The sequence below is a fragment of the Babylonia areolata genome, chromosome 30 (genome assembly GCF_041734735.1).
Source record: "Babylonia areolata isolate BAREFJ2019XMU chromosome 30, ASM4173473v1, whole genome shotgun sequence".
Lineage (NCBI taxonomy): Eukaryota > Metazoa > Mollusca > Gastropoda > Neogastropoda > Buccinidae > Babylonia > Babylonia areolata.
In genome coordinates, this window is record NC_134905.1 from 9,315,554 (window position 1) to 9,330,127 (window position 14,574).

A 14,574-nucleotide genomic window follows, 5' to 3' on the forward strand; every position below is an offset into this window, starting at 1 on the left:
GGATTGTTAATCTGTATACCCAAGGGGATACCTTAAAAACTGTAGACCTATCTCACTACTGAATGTCATATATAAAATCAGTTCAGCAAATAGAATGAAAACAGGGTTACCAAAACTAATTCATGAAGATGAGACTGGGTTTATTTCAGGGAGGTATATTGGAGATAACATTCGATTATTATATGACACTACTTAGATAGACACCTGGGTTATTGGTTTCAATTGATTTTGAAAAAGCCTTCTACTCCGTAAACTGGGATTACATGGGAAATGTTCTTGAAACATTTGGTTTTGGAAATGATATCAGAAAATGGATATACACTTTTTATAAAAATATTAAAGTTTATGGAAAGATGTCACAGACTTTCACTATAAACAGAGGGTGTCATCTTGAGTGTAGAAATATTAGCATGTAAAATTAGAGAAGACAGAGAAATTAAAGGAATACAGATATCAGACACGGAATTTAAAATAAGCCAGTTTGCTGATGACACATCATTTACATTGGAAGTAGACAGAAAGTCTCATGAAAAATTGTTTGATGTATTAGGAGAGTTTGAGGATTTTTCAGGACCTTAAATGTTGGAGAAAAAAAAAAACAACTGTTAGGTAAAAAGAAAAACTCAAATATAATATACTTAGAGAATCAACGTGTTTTTTTGTTTTTTTGTTGTTGTTTTTTTTTGGTGTTTTTTGTTTTTGTTATTGCTGTTGTCTGTGTAGGTGTTTGTTATTTGTTTGTTTTCTCTATTCTTCATCCATTCTTTCTTGCTTGTTCGTCAATTATTTGTTAACTAAAAAACACCCTTGCAAACGGTCACCATATTAAACGTGTGTGTATATTATATGTGTATATGTATATGTGTGTGTGTGTGTGTGTGTGTGTGTGTGTGTGTGTGTGTGTGTGTGTGTGTGTGTGTGTACCTCATTTGCTAAAGGTGGTGTGAATTGCAATTTTGCTTTATTGGTGTGAAATTTCATGTGAAATTGTAATGGAGACAATGTTGAAAAGAAAATATAACCACCTATGCAAGGAAAAAACAACAACAAAAAAACAGATGTTGGCCAATGTTGCCATCATCTGCCTTCCATACTTTCTGAATGAATTGTTTGTATGTATATGATTAAAAAAGACCATTTTGAGCTTTCGGAGCTCTGATACTCCTTCTTCAGCAGCTATGAATAACTTTTGTCAATATAGATTATACTGTTCAAAAATAAAATTAACAGTAGTACTTTAAATAGTTAAATATTGGAGATAATTAATTGTTTGGATAGTGCTCCGACAACGTTCATCTGAACAAGCCTGGTTGACACGAATTCATATATTCATATTCTGCATTACTGGTAAGAAAATGGAGAACATTCATAAAATCAAATGTGCGTCTTCTACCAATTTAGCATGAAAACAAAAAGATCTTTCTTACTCTGCTGCAGTGTCCTGCGGTCAGCATCAGCGCGGCAGCAGTCACATGTACTGTACCGCGCTAAGGCATGATGAGCATCATTCCACGCTTGCGTTACCTCCATCACACACTCTCACCTTCCGACTGTTTGTAAAGCAATCTCCCACGGCAAGAAGTGTAAATAATGATTATAAAAAAATCAAAACCTAATAAAGTTCCCCTCCCCCCACAGTGGTAAACTTTATGTTAGTATGATCAGCCCATGGAAAGTGGGTCGGGGGACATCTCTAATAAACATCCCTCGCGATTATCTTCAGTTGCATTTGTCTGCTTTAGCTCAGACATCTGACAACTGATTTGAAAATACAACAGCTGAACAGTATCGTAAAGAGATGACCCATGACCCATCAATGGTTCTGACATCTCCAGTCAGCGTTTGTTGAAGAACAGATCCCTTGACCTGAACTGCCTTTGATCAAGCCAGTATATTGGATCAGGCCCAGCGGAATTCTGGTTTACTCATCACAAAGTCCAGTGTCTACTTCACAAGCTCCTTTCAGTGTTGCAGCTTTTACTCCTGATGAGAATATTCACATAATAGTATGAAACAAGACTGTCAGCACATACTGCATTCATGTCCAGGGAACTGAAGGAATATATCTCAGTAGGGTGTGCGACTAGCAGAAGTACACCATACCAACAGGAAATTCTCAAGTGGAAAGGTACAATGGAATCATCTGGAAAACTGTGCAGCTTGCACTTCACTCTCAAGGACTGACGGATCGTGATTGGGAATCTGTGATCCCTGAAGCTCTGCAATCTCAACAGCGACGGACACAGCCCTTCATGAGAGGTTATTTGCTTTTCAACGAAGATCCTCTTTTGGACTCTCACTCCTTTCTTGGATGAGTCCTGGGCCAGTGCTGCTTTGTCGTTTTGCTCGCACCCATGCTGGAAACCCGCTAGTTGATCCTGTGTTACTGCTGGATGCAAACCCTATGTATGCACACATCCGTTTTTAGATAGACGTGAATCAACTGTGTCTCTTCGGGACGCACCCTTTCCACGAACTCCAGCAGAAAGAGGCGAAAACGTGGAACTCGACGGAGAAAATGGACGACCTGACATCCACAATAAGAACAGAGAGCATGGAGAAAAAGCAGACAGTATTCATCAGTCTCCAAGTCCAGGTCTCACTTCTGAACCTCCTGTTCAGTCTCTACTCTTGAAGTTCTACTCGGGTGTCAAAACCGCCTGATCGTTATGGGTGGTAACATACTCTTGAAGGCCGAAAAATGTAGTTTATTTCTTTTCTATTTTCTTTTCTGTTCAGTTCAGTAATCGAAGGTTTCTCTATCGTTATATGCCTCTTCAAGGAGGTAAGAATGTCGTAATATCTGTAAGACTACACTTTCGTTTCGCTGGTTTCTGGCTTTCACTGTTTCGTCACTTCCTGTCAATGGTGGTCATCTTATTTAGCCGGTTAAAGGCTGAGACTGAGTTCCAAAAATACGAAACCGTTTTCTGTCGGCTTGTGTCAGTTGTGTAAGGTACAGTAGAGAAAGTGAGTTACCAATGACCACTACCACACAGGCATACATGGCCTACTGGTTAAGATGTCTGCCTGGGGAGTGGAAGCTCCTGTTGTTTGATCCTCGGCTGAGAAAAGACAATGACTTTAAAACTGGTATTCTAGCACAGGCCAGTGATCACTTTGTAGTAAACTTGCAATTTTGACAATTTAACAGCTAAAGAAGCTGGCCTGTGCTAGAATACTTCGTATTTCTGTTCATTACACAATGCAGATGACCAGTGGTTACTATGACATAATTTTCAGATTATGACTATTAGCTTATTAGTCTCCTGAATACTTCTGTACCTTGCATAATGCTGGTGACCAGTGGTTAGTAGAGGTTTTGACTCTTACACAACTTCTAAGTCTCCTGAGTATTTCTGTACCTTATCAAATAACCGCCTCAGTGGCCTTGGGGTTAAGGCGTCCGCCTCGAGAGCGGTAGGTCGTGGGTCAAACCAAACCAAAGACTTAAGAATAGGCAGTCTAACAGCTGTCCCGCCAGGCGCCTGGCACTGAAGGAAACAGTGTTAGGACCAGATGGCCCGGTGACTGGGTGGGATGAGTTGGCTGGATCTGCTCCACCACTCTTGAGTGGGAGCTCCCTCCGTCTATGCATACCCGTAATGAGATCGCCTCGTTACTGAAAGGCACGTTAAACCCCAGTCAACAAGCAAACAAACCTAATTGAATGCATATGACCTCTGACCAGCAGTCATCTTCATTGTTCAGAGTACAGAAGTACTCAGGATACCCTAAGTTGTTAAACAGTAAAAATCCGCATATTCGTCAGACTGACCACTAGTCTCTGGAACTGGCCACTGGTCATATGCATTATTAAAGGTAAAAAAAATTATCTGGAGACAGTAATAATTATGCTGTTAAAGAGTCAGAATCTGACATTTTAGGTCAAAGTGATCTCAGGTCACACACACACAATTGCGACATTTTGTACCGTTGTGACATTTTGTACCGCAATTATGACATTTTGAACCGTTGTGACATTTTGTGCCGCAACACAAGCCACGTCTACATTCCCAATCCTTGAGTGATAATTATGGTCTCTCTCTGTGTATCTCGTGAACGCTGTACCTAAAATCCCAACTGTCTTTTGAGTAATCAGATTTTGAGATGAAGAACCTCCCCTCCACACACACACACCCTTCTTCTCTTTCTCACTCTGAGCCCATCAATGAGGGAAAAAAGACGTAACATCGAAGAACTTTATTTTGCCGAAGTGACCACGAAAAAACACACACAAACCCCCGAAAACAAAGAGGAAGGATACATATAAGCATGGAACAAATCATTTTTCATTCTACAGCATTGTTGCTACTTTATCACAGAAGCTGTTCAGCAAACCACACACACACACACACAAACAACAACAACCCTCTCTCTCTTTCCCGTCTGTCTCAATTTTGTCTGTTTACTCTTACTCTCTGAAGCAGTAAATCAACAAGAAAAAGTAATCATGACCAAAGAAAAAAATAACAATTGTGCGTGTGCGTGAGTGTGTGCATGTGTCCGTGCGTGTGTGTATGTGCGTGCTTGCTTATGTGTGTGTACATGCTGGGTAAAGAAAAACGCACAATGATTTCCTTTAGGGTGGAACTTTCAAGAACCATGAGTGTACTCTCTCTGTCTGGGTGACCCATGGGAATGAAACATGCATTCGGAATCAAGGAAATGTTGATGTTCCCAACAGAGTGCCCGCGAACACTCTGGATCTGTCATCTTTCCTTCGCTGCTTTCTCTTTGCTCTATTCTACACTCAAATTTGTATCTGTATCTAAAAAATACTTTAAAAACTTTGCTGTTTAGTCTTCATTGACTGAGGCATTCCTGTCGTACGCGACTATTCCGTTGTAAGTATACATGATTAGATAGATTAATAAATATATATATAGATATATAAACACACACATACACATGCTTTCTTTTCGTTGTCAAAATACTGACATGTCTTCATTGTAACATCCCCTTTTCTCTGTCATACATAAATCCAGAAACCAAAAACACGTATATCTACTATCGACGCACACCCCCCCCCTCCCCCAAAACAATCCAAAACCAAAACCAAAACAAAACCCCCTAAAAAAAAACAAAAAAACAACAAAACAAAACAAAACAAAAACACCTACGATAATCGAATATGTAAATCATGTTTGATATTTTATCTATAGGACCAGTTCAAACGGTGACTGCTAGATCAGTAAATTATTGACATACACAGTATTTTATAATAAATACTAAATCCTAATATAGTAAAAATGATATTAAATCTGTGATTCACCGAAACATCCTCATGCATTTCAGAAAAATAACACAATTATATACGATTACTGAAGGAGCATCTAAGTCTTACACGTATTTTTAAAAGCATGTCTTGCAAACTATCTTAGTACCTAAGTGCAACATATTCATCACATGTTTAGAAATAATGCTGAAGATTATAATACTGATATTCGTTTTGGCAAGTAATGTATGGTAAACGCAAATGCATAAATAAATGAATAAACAAATGAATAAACAAGACAATGGCAGCGCAGATCACAAACCACACAAAAAATTTCATTGTGTAACTTACATACACACACGCACGCACACACACACACGCGCGCCATTTCGATCTCTCGTAAGAGAGGTAATGCTGTTCAGTAAAAGTTCCATGGTAATTTCGCAAAAGCATAATCTTTCGAAATATGAATTAATTTCAAATGGCAGGAAATAAATAGACCCCCTCCTCCCCCCAACATTTTTTTTGAATCAGAGTAAATGTAATTATGACATTTGCGTCGCTCGTTACAGATTTGGGCATGGTTGCACGAGCGAGCTTTGCAACGCTAAGTTTGCTTATCGTGAAGGATATTCCTAACTCCACGGTAAATTCCACATACTTAGGAATATATTCTCATCTCACAGCAAACAGCACTGTTAAATTCGCTCATGCAACTCGCCCCTGGTTCCACCCGCACATTGTTTTTATGAAAAGTATTTCGACACTGAATCTCGTTGTGTGGGTATACGTCTTTTGTCTGCGTCGTGGTCTCCGTACATTTTACTAACACAGATAACTCGTTTATTGCGTTGTCTACTTTAAAGGGTAACGGTCAAATAGCCTAAATAGCCTATTACAGCCTCCAGGGTAGCGAATTCATATCCACTGTGTCTAGAGCTCGGCATAGGACGGCGGGGCCCAATTCTCTCCCTCCGCCGTTTTAACCTCCCCAGACGAAGTCAGGCAGCCATTCACACCTCAATGGGTGGAGTGAGGAAAATCGGAGTAAACCGCCTTTCCCAAAAGCACAACACCATTGCCGGAACGGGGTCTCGAACTCAGATCACTGGTAAACACTGGACCTGGAGACTAACGCCGACCCTATTCTGCCACGGTGCTTTCTCTTGCGTTTTTTTTAAACACGGATCCTACTCGTTCATTTCCAGTTGAATTCATCTTGCCTTTTCTTTTGTTTTTTCTTTTTCTTTTCTCAGCTGTCCGATTGAAGACTGCCTGATGTCACAAGAACAGAGTTAAGTTATTCAAAACATCAGGTGTTCGAAAAGAACGGCAGTGATCAATGTTCATGTTACACTGCTCAGCTTTCGAAACAGTCACAGAGAAAAACCAAGAAACATTGAAAGGCGGAAGATGTTGATGAAACAGTCTATAATGATGAGGAGGAGCTGAAGGGAGAAGAAAAAGAAAAAGACGAGATGGAGGAGGATGCGAAGATACTGCCAGTTTTGAAGAGAAAAAGAAGAGAAGGAGGAGGAGGCGGGTAAGATATTGCCAGTGATGATTGATGATGGTGGTGGTGGTAATAGCCATAGTATTTGTGGTGATGATGATGATGACGATGATGGTGACGACGACTAACACAATGATGTTGAAAAACGTCAAGCAATTGATGGCAAACAACAGAACCATTTTCCTCAGAAATTCTCATTCTCAACAACAACAAAAAAGTACACATTGCTCAAAGGTCTTTCGCTTTCAACATATTCGCCTCTCTCAATGCAACTCCTAACCTCTTCTCTCTGTACATGAGTCAAAACCACCACCACCTTGACCCTGTCCTTGCTCCCCCCCCCCCCCCCCCCACCATGTATCAACGTCAGTGTCTCGAACTAGCTTCCGACGGCCTCGTTCTGAGCACCGGACACGGAAGTAGCTTCAGAGTCTTTAGCGTCGTCTTGAAGTGTCTCTTCTTCATTCTTTCTGTGAGTGGTGTTGACGCCAGTTGTGGGTGCTGTTGCACCGTTCTCTTCCTCTGCTGTAGCTTGGTTCGGGGAAGTGGTGACGTCATTCTCAGCAATGACGGCGCCAGCGCCTTCCGTGAGGAAGAACTTGACGTCATCCTTTTGTTGTTGTGGGAGGGCATTCTGGTTGTCCAGTTCTGTGGAGCCAGCCGCTGTCTCCGTCTGTGAAGGAGATCAAGGATGTGGAGTGTTAAAGGCGGATGGTTGTGATCTTTAGATATTGTCTTCTCTGGTTGGTCTTCTGTGTGTATTGTCTATCTAACTGTACGCACTGAAAAAGAACCCATGGCAACGAGAGTGCTGTCCTTTGGCAAATTTCTGTTGAAGAAATCCACTGATAGGTACACAAAATTAATATATATAATTATGCATGCACACAAGGCCCGACTAAGCGCGTTGGGTAATGCTGCTGGTCAGGCATCTGCCAAGCAGATACGGTGTAGTATATATGTATTTGTCCGAACACAGTGACGTCTCCGTGAGAACTGAAAACAAATGTATGTATACGTCTGTCCGAAAATTAAATATGCCATGACGCGACTGATAAATAGTAATTGCTTGTTTGTGTGTGTTTTTCCAATATGCAAATTGTTTATTATTTTGTTGTTGTTTTTTCATGCACACACACACACACACACACACACGCACGCACGCAGGCAGGTACGCTGGCACACACGCAAATATGCAAGCATGTCATACATACATACAGATGTTCATGCCTTCACACAAAGGCACAAACACACACCGTCACGCGCACATACACACACACACATATACACGCACACACACACATACACGTACGTAGGCATGCATACCCATGCGCGCGCGCACACACACACACTTTCTTTTTTTCACATTACTCTATGAACCAAACTAAGAAAAAAAAGTACAAACACGCTTCCGTAAAATGAAATAAGCAAATGATACTTTTGTTACACGAGCAGTTACACTGCATTATGTGTTAAGTATTGTATTGTACTGTACTGTATTGTATTGTATTGTATTGTATTGTATTGGCATTACATTATATCATATTGTATGGCCTTGCCTTGCATTGCATTACATTGTTGCACTGCATTGCATTGTACTGTATTGATTTGTATTGCATTGTATTGTACTGTACTGCGCTGTTTTGTACTGTACTGTATTGTATGGTATTGTGTATTAGTTTGGATGTTTTGTTGATGTCTTACCTCAGGCACGTCTTTTTCCTCTTCTGTGTGTTCCATGTCTTCTTTCTTTTCTTCTTCCAACTGTTCAGTGTTTTCTTCATCCTTCTTCTCAGACAGTTTTTCCCTCTCTTCTTCTCCAGCGTCTTCTTCATCCTTCTGTCTTTCAGCTCCCTTGCCTTCTGTCACCGCTTCTTCGTTCATGTCCTCTGGCTTTTCTTCTTCTCTTGTTTGTTCCTCAGTGTTCTCTTCTTTCTCTTCCTCAATCTTCTGTAGTGACTCTTCTTTGTTTTCGGATTTCTCTTCTTTCTTGTCTTCTTCAGTTGTCTTCTCTTCTGTCGGTTTCTCGTCTTCTGTTTGTTTTGCAGTCTTCATTTCCATGTCTGTTTCCTGCGCATGAGCGGCGCCGGGTTTTGTTTCCGCTTCCTGTCGAACGGCTGGCAGGTGTGAGCTGTCTACCCTGACGTACGGGGGAACAGGAGTGGGTGGGGGCTGGTTGTGGAAGGAATAGTCCTCTGGTAGATATTCTCTGAACTGCAGTGTGAAACACACAGTGATTTGCGTTCAGTGTCAGCTTGCCCAATAAATGTAAGTTTACAGGTCAGGATGCCAGTGAAGGGCTATCACCTCACTGTGACAAGACCGAGCTTACAGGTCAGGATGTCAGGTAAGAGCTGTCACCTCACTGTGATAAGACATAGCTTACAGGTCAGGATGTCAGTGAAGGGCTGTCACCTCACTGTGATATGACAGAGCTTACAGGTCAGGATGTCAGGTAAGAGCTGTCACCTCACTGTGATAAGACATAGCTTACAGGTCAGGATGTCAGTGAAGGGCTGTCACCTCGCTGTGATATGACAGAGCTTACAGGTCAGGATGTCAGGTAAGAGCTGTCACCTCACTGTGATAAGACATAGCTTACAGGTCAGGATGTCAGTGAAGGGCTGTCACCTCACTGAGATAAGACAGAGCTTACAGGTCAGGATGTCAGTGAAGGGCTGTCACCTCATTGAGATAAGACATAGCTCACAGGTCAAGATGTCAGTGAAGGGCTGTCACCTCATTGAGATAAGACAGAGCTCAAAGGTCAGGATGTCAGTGAAGGGCTGTCACCTCATTGAGATAAGACAGAGCTCAAAGGTCAGGATGTCAGTGAAGGGCTGTCACCTCACTGTTATATGACAGAGCTTACAGGTCAGGATGTCAGTGAAGGGCTGTCACCTCACTGTTATATGACAGAGCTTACAGGTCAGGATGTCAGGTAAAAGCTGTCACCCCACTGTGATATGACAGATCTTACAGGTCAGGATGTCAGTGAAGGGCTGTCACCTCATTGAGATAATACAGAGCTCAAAGGTCAGGATGTCAGTGAAGGGCTGTCACCTCATTGAGATAAGAGAGCTCACAGGTCAGGGTGTCAGTGAAGAGCTGTCACCTCACTGAGATAAGACATAGCTTACAGGTCAGGATGTCAGTGAAGGGCTGTCACCTCATTGAGATAAGACAGAGCTCACAGGTCAAGATGTCAGTGAAGGGCTGTCGCCTTATTGAGATAAGACATAGCTTACAAGTCAGGATGTCAGTGAAGGGCTGTCACCTCATTGAGATAAGACAGAGCTCAAAGGTCAGGATGTCAGTGAAGGGCTGTCACCTCATTGAGATAAGACAGAGCTCACAGGTCAGGATATCAGTGAAGGGCTGTCACCTCACTGACATAAGACAGAGCTCAAAGGTCAGGATGGTGGCCAACGTTCTGTATTGGACTTCTACCTGTTGGGACTGCATTGCTTTGTTTAGCTACACCTGTCACACCAACTATAAGAACACAAAAAGTACCAACTGCATTTTAGATTTATATCATTTTACATATGTTCAGCAGACAAAAACATTTGCTAACACGTTCGTCACAGGAGAAAAAAAAAACGTATGAAAAGCCTATTTTCAAAACGTATCAAAACCTATTTTAAGGAATAATATTACAATGAAATGATTCCTTCATGAAAGTAAATCACATTTAAATAGAATCCATGGTGGGGAAGGGGTTAAGGGAGAGGGTGTAGGAGAGAGGAAGAAAGGCCGTGGCACAATCATCATCACAGTGAATGTACGTTCAGTCAGTGTGATATGTACAGTAAAAATGAAAGCTCGACACAAAAACACGTCAGTTAAAAAGTCTTATCCTTAAAAAAAAACCGATAATGCTTAGGATTCATTAAAAGGAAAATAAACGCTTATATTGTTATCAATTCTGTCAATCAGCTAATCAAATTTCTACATCATCGTCATCGTCGTTACTATCACCGCCCTAGCTCTTTGTACTTTCTTGTTCAGTTGTGGGCAGCTCAATCCGCTTCCACGAGTGGATGAATGACGGTATTCATCCCACCACTTAGGCAGCCATACCAAACTACGTTTTTGGGCATGGAAACATTCTGGGTGTGTTCGTCCTACCAGTGATAATGAAACAAAGGAGTTGTCAGGTTAGGAAAATTCAGATCATGATGTATAGTTTTTGAATTACGAATTTCAAAGTCTACAACGCAATAAGAAAAAATCCAAACCATATCTGTACCAACAATTGCAGTAAATGCCATGAAACCAAATAATAAGTATTTCAGGGATTAGTTCAGTTGAGTATATTTTGTTTCAGTATGACTTCATTGCAAAAAAGTAATTAATAAATACCATCATTTAATGTTTGAGGGCACTTGTAGGCGCATTTTGACATTCATATATTATATGATAATTATTATTATAAGTATGATATATTATTATTATGTACAGTGTGTGTGTGTGTGTGTGTTTGTGTGTGTGTGTGTGTGTTCATTATGTTGTCGACATTTGTAAAAACAAAGTGAAAAAAAAAAAAAGATTTTCATCAGTGAAACTTACCGGACGAAGTTTGGGTAATTTTCCCTCAAACCTAAACTGTCCCTCTCTGCTTGAATTGATAGGGACTCGGCTTCCTGAATGAAAAGCAATCAATTAATCAATCAGTCAGTCAGTAAGCAAGTAAGTCGGTCAGTAAGTCAAACAATGTCAATCAACCAGTCAGTCAATCAGTCAATAGGTCGGTCAATCAATCAATTAATCAATCAATCTGTAAAATGGTTAAAAAATAATCAGTCAGCCAATCAATTGGTCAGTCATGCAGTCAGTAAGCTGGTCACTGAGGATCTGACTGATTCAGTCAGCAGTATCATAATAACTAAAGTCTCAATTCTCCAAGCTTCAGTTTCAGTTTCTCAAGGAGGCGTCACTGCGTTCGGACAAATCATACACGCTACACATCTGCTGGGCAGATGCCTGACCAGCAGCATAACCAAACGCGTTTGCATGCATCTCTCTCTCTCTCTACACACACACACACACACACACACACATATATATATATATATATATATAGAGAGAGAGAGAGAGAGAGAGAGAGAGAGAGAGAGATCACAGTGGATTATGTGCGTGCTGCACACAGGATCCCGGTTTATCGTCTCATCCGAACGACACTTAGTTTGATTTTCCAGTCAAACTTTGGAGAAAGGGCAAGAGCACACATACACGCACACACAGACACAAATGTTTGAACATAAGTCGCACATAACATATGGATGGGGCTGATGACTAGATCTTCAGGAAAGTGGTTGTTGATTGCACAATTATCTTATTGTTAATACTGTTGTTGCTAATTATTCTGGTTTGATCATTACAATGATGTTTTAATGTGCTTTTCCCCTGCGCAATAACAGCACGCACACCGGCGCTTATACACCAGGCAGTTAAGAAAATACAGACATGACCTCACGTACTTCTGACATTAAAAGAAAAAGATCGAATGTCAAATCTCAGAAAAAAAGAACATACCGCACAGGTGTATTCATTGCAAAAGTATTGAAAAAAGAACGTGGTGGTGGATACACGTTCTTCTGAAGTGGTCGCAGCAGTGCTGAATGACGAGAAGCAGGCGTGGGATTTGCCATCAAATCTCACCTGGCCTGTAGACTCACACCCTCACAGACATTGCATTGGCAGATGAGCGTCTTGACCATTCTGCCACCTTCTCCCTTATTTCTCAAGGCCTGACTAAGCGGGTTGGGTTACGATACTGGTCAGGTATCTGCTTAGCAGATGTGGTGTAGCGTATATGGATTTGTACGAACGCAGTGACGCCTCCGTCCTTGAGTAACTCAACTGAACTGTCTGTTGTCACGTCTACCTGTTCCCGCATGCGACTAGACTATCTGCGAAGCTGTATCTGGAACACATAAACTATTCAGTTTACCTGCAAAGAAGTTAACCAGTAAAGACAACTTGAAACACAAACTGTCATTACTTTGTATTCTGTACACACTGGTATGAGTGTTTCTGTGTATCAGAAACGTTTCTCAGTGGATTACTCTGCGTTTACATGTATCGTTTACCAAAACTCTGTGAAGTGTATTATAATTATGCCATGTATGTATTCCTGTACTGTCAGGTCAGGTCATTAGATCTGCTACTGGTAACCTGTAATCCAGTACAACCTGTTCAGGGTCGGGTTGCCGGCGACTAAACCGGCACTCCCACCGCTCCCTTCCGGGACTGGTGAGGCAGGTGGCTAGACACCCTTATGGCGATCCATAAAAGGGCGTTGGCTCAGGAGAGCCACTGACGGCCATCTAGCTCCACCGTGCTGTGTGCATGCCACACGCAGTTGGCCCCCGGGGTGTGTCTACCCATGCATGCGAAGTCTGGATCCGGCAGAATCTGCGGAAGAAACCTATCGGTTCAACGGAGAGGAAGGCGGTTACAGCAACGCACTGTGGAGTGCAGAGAGCAAGATGAGACACCGAAAGGATATCTTGGTCATCCACTGCATCCGTGCTCATCCTCCAGTCGTCTCGACTTAGTCTTGCCACTGGAAATTGGTGGACCCGGACGAGAGAGTGAGGTCGACGTTGCGCAACTCCTCTTCACTTTAAACAAACTCATCGCGCAAGTCATCAGTCATCCAAAATGACCTTTCATCCTTCATCATTTCATCACCCCCAAGTCCTGTGGCGACAGGCGAGCGACAAAACGACAGGTGTGGGTACACTGGCAGTCGCAGCCGCAGACCTGCACACAGGCGGCTCAGGCCATAGGGTCGTTCTTCGTCGACAGGAGCAGCGATGGAGCTCGGCAGCCGTCTGAGCGTCTGAGCAGCCCTCTTTAGGAATGCACTGCTCACCTCCCTGGCATGAGGAAGGGGCTAGAAAAGGTGCCCTAAAAATTGCCTGCTCCATATCACCCTGGCCAGCATACCGCGGCTGGCGGGGACCCTACATCAGCGGTCGAAACAACAAGAAAGAAAAGAAAAAAACAAGGATCGTTCCTCTCACCATTGGTGCTTGGAACATAAGGACTCTCCTGGACAGAGATAACGCGGACAGACCCCAAAGGAGAACGGCACTAGTTGCATCCGAACTCGCCAGATACAACATTGACATCGCAGCCTTGAGTGAGACTCGGCTTGCAGGCGAAGGCGAGCTCTGTGAACAGGGATCTGGTTACACCTTCTTCTGGAGTGGACGAGGAAGCGAAGAGCGACGTGAAGCTGGCGTTGGTTTTGCAGTAAAAACAGCACTTGTCAGCAAGCTAGCTGGAATCCCAAAGGGAGTCAACGATAGGCTTATGACCATGAAACTCCCACTGGCATCTGGCCAGAAGCACCTCACCATTGTCAGTGCCTACGCCCCAACCATGACCAACCTGGATGAAGTGAAGGCGAAGTTCTACGAGGACCTTCACTCTGTCATTGCTGCTATCCCTAAAGCAGACAAGCTCATCATTCTTGGGGACTTCAGTGCTAGAGTTGGCTCTGACTACATCTCCTGGGATGGAGTGATTGGAAAGCACGGTGTGGGCCACTGCAACCCGAATGGATTGCTTTTGCTTCAGACCTGTGCAGAGCACGAACTGCTGATAACCAACACAGTTTTCTGCCTCCCTACCCGTAACAGGACGTCATGGATGCACCCTCGCTCAAAGCATTGGCATCTCATCGATTATGTCATCGTCAGGAAAAGGGATAGGCAAGATGTACGTGTAACAAAGACCATGTGTGGCGCCGAGTGTTGGACAGACCATCGCCTTGTAGTCTCGAAACTGAATATTCGAATCCAGCCCAAGAGACGCCCCCAAGGCCAGA

The 14,574-nt window shown here is 42.6% G+C and overlaps 1 protein-coding gene across 5 annotated transcripts in view; it reads right to left on the bottom strand.

Annotated features, from left to right (window-relative positions):
* Positions 1-4,263: 4,263 nt before the first annotated feature.
* LOC143275525 (uncharacterized) overlaps positions 4,264-14,574 on the bottom strand; it is a 55,729-nt gene continuing 45,418 nt past the window's right edge. For all 5 annotated transcript variants that reach the window (XM_076579701.1, XM_076579704.1, XM_076579699.1 and 2 more), the window contains 3 exons: positions 11,304-11,377; positions 8,436-8,945; positions 4,264-7,404 (listed from right to left, as the gene is read on the bottom strand). In XM_076579701.1, the coding sequence (XP_076435816.1) occupies positions 7,111-7,404; positions 8,436-8,945; positions 11,304-11,377 (878 nt within the window). In that variant the 3' untranslated portion in view covers positions 4,264-7,110. The remainder of the gene's footprint in view (positions 7,405-8,435; positions 8,946-11,303; positions 11,378-14,574) is intronic.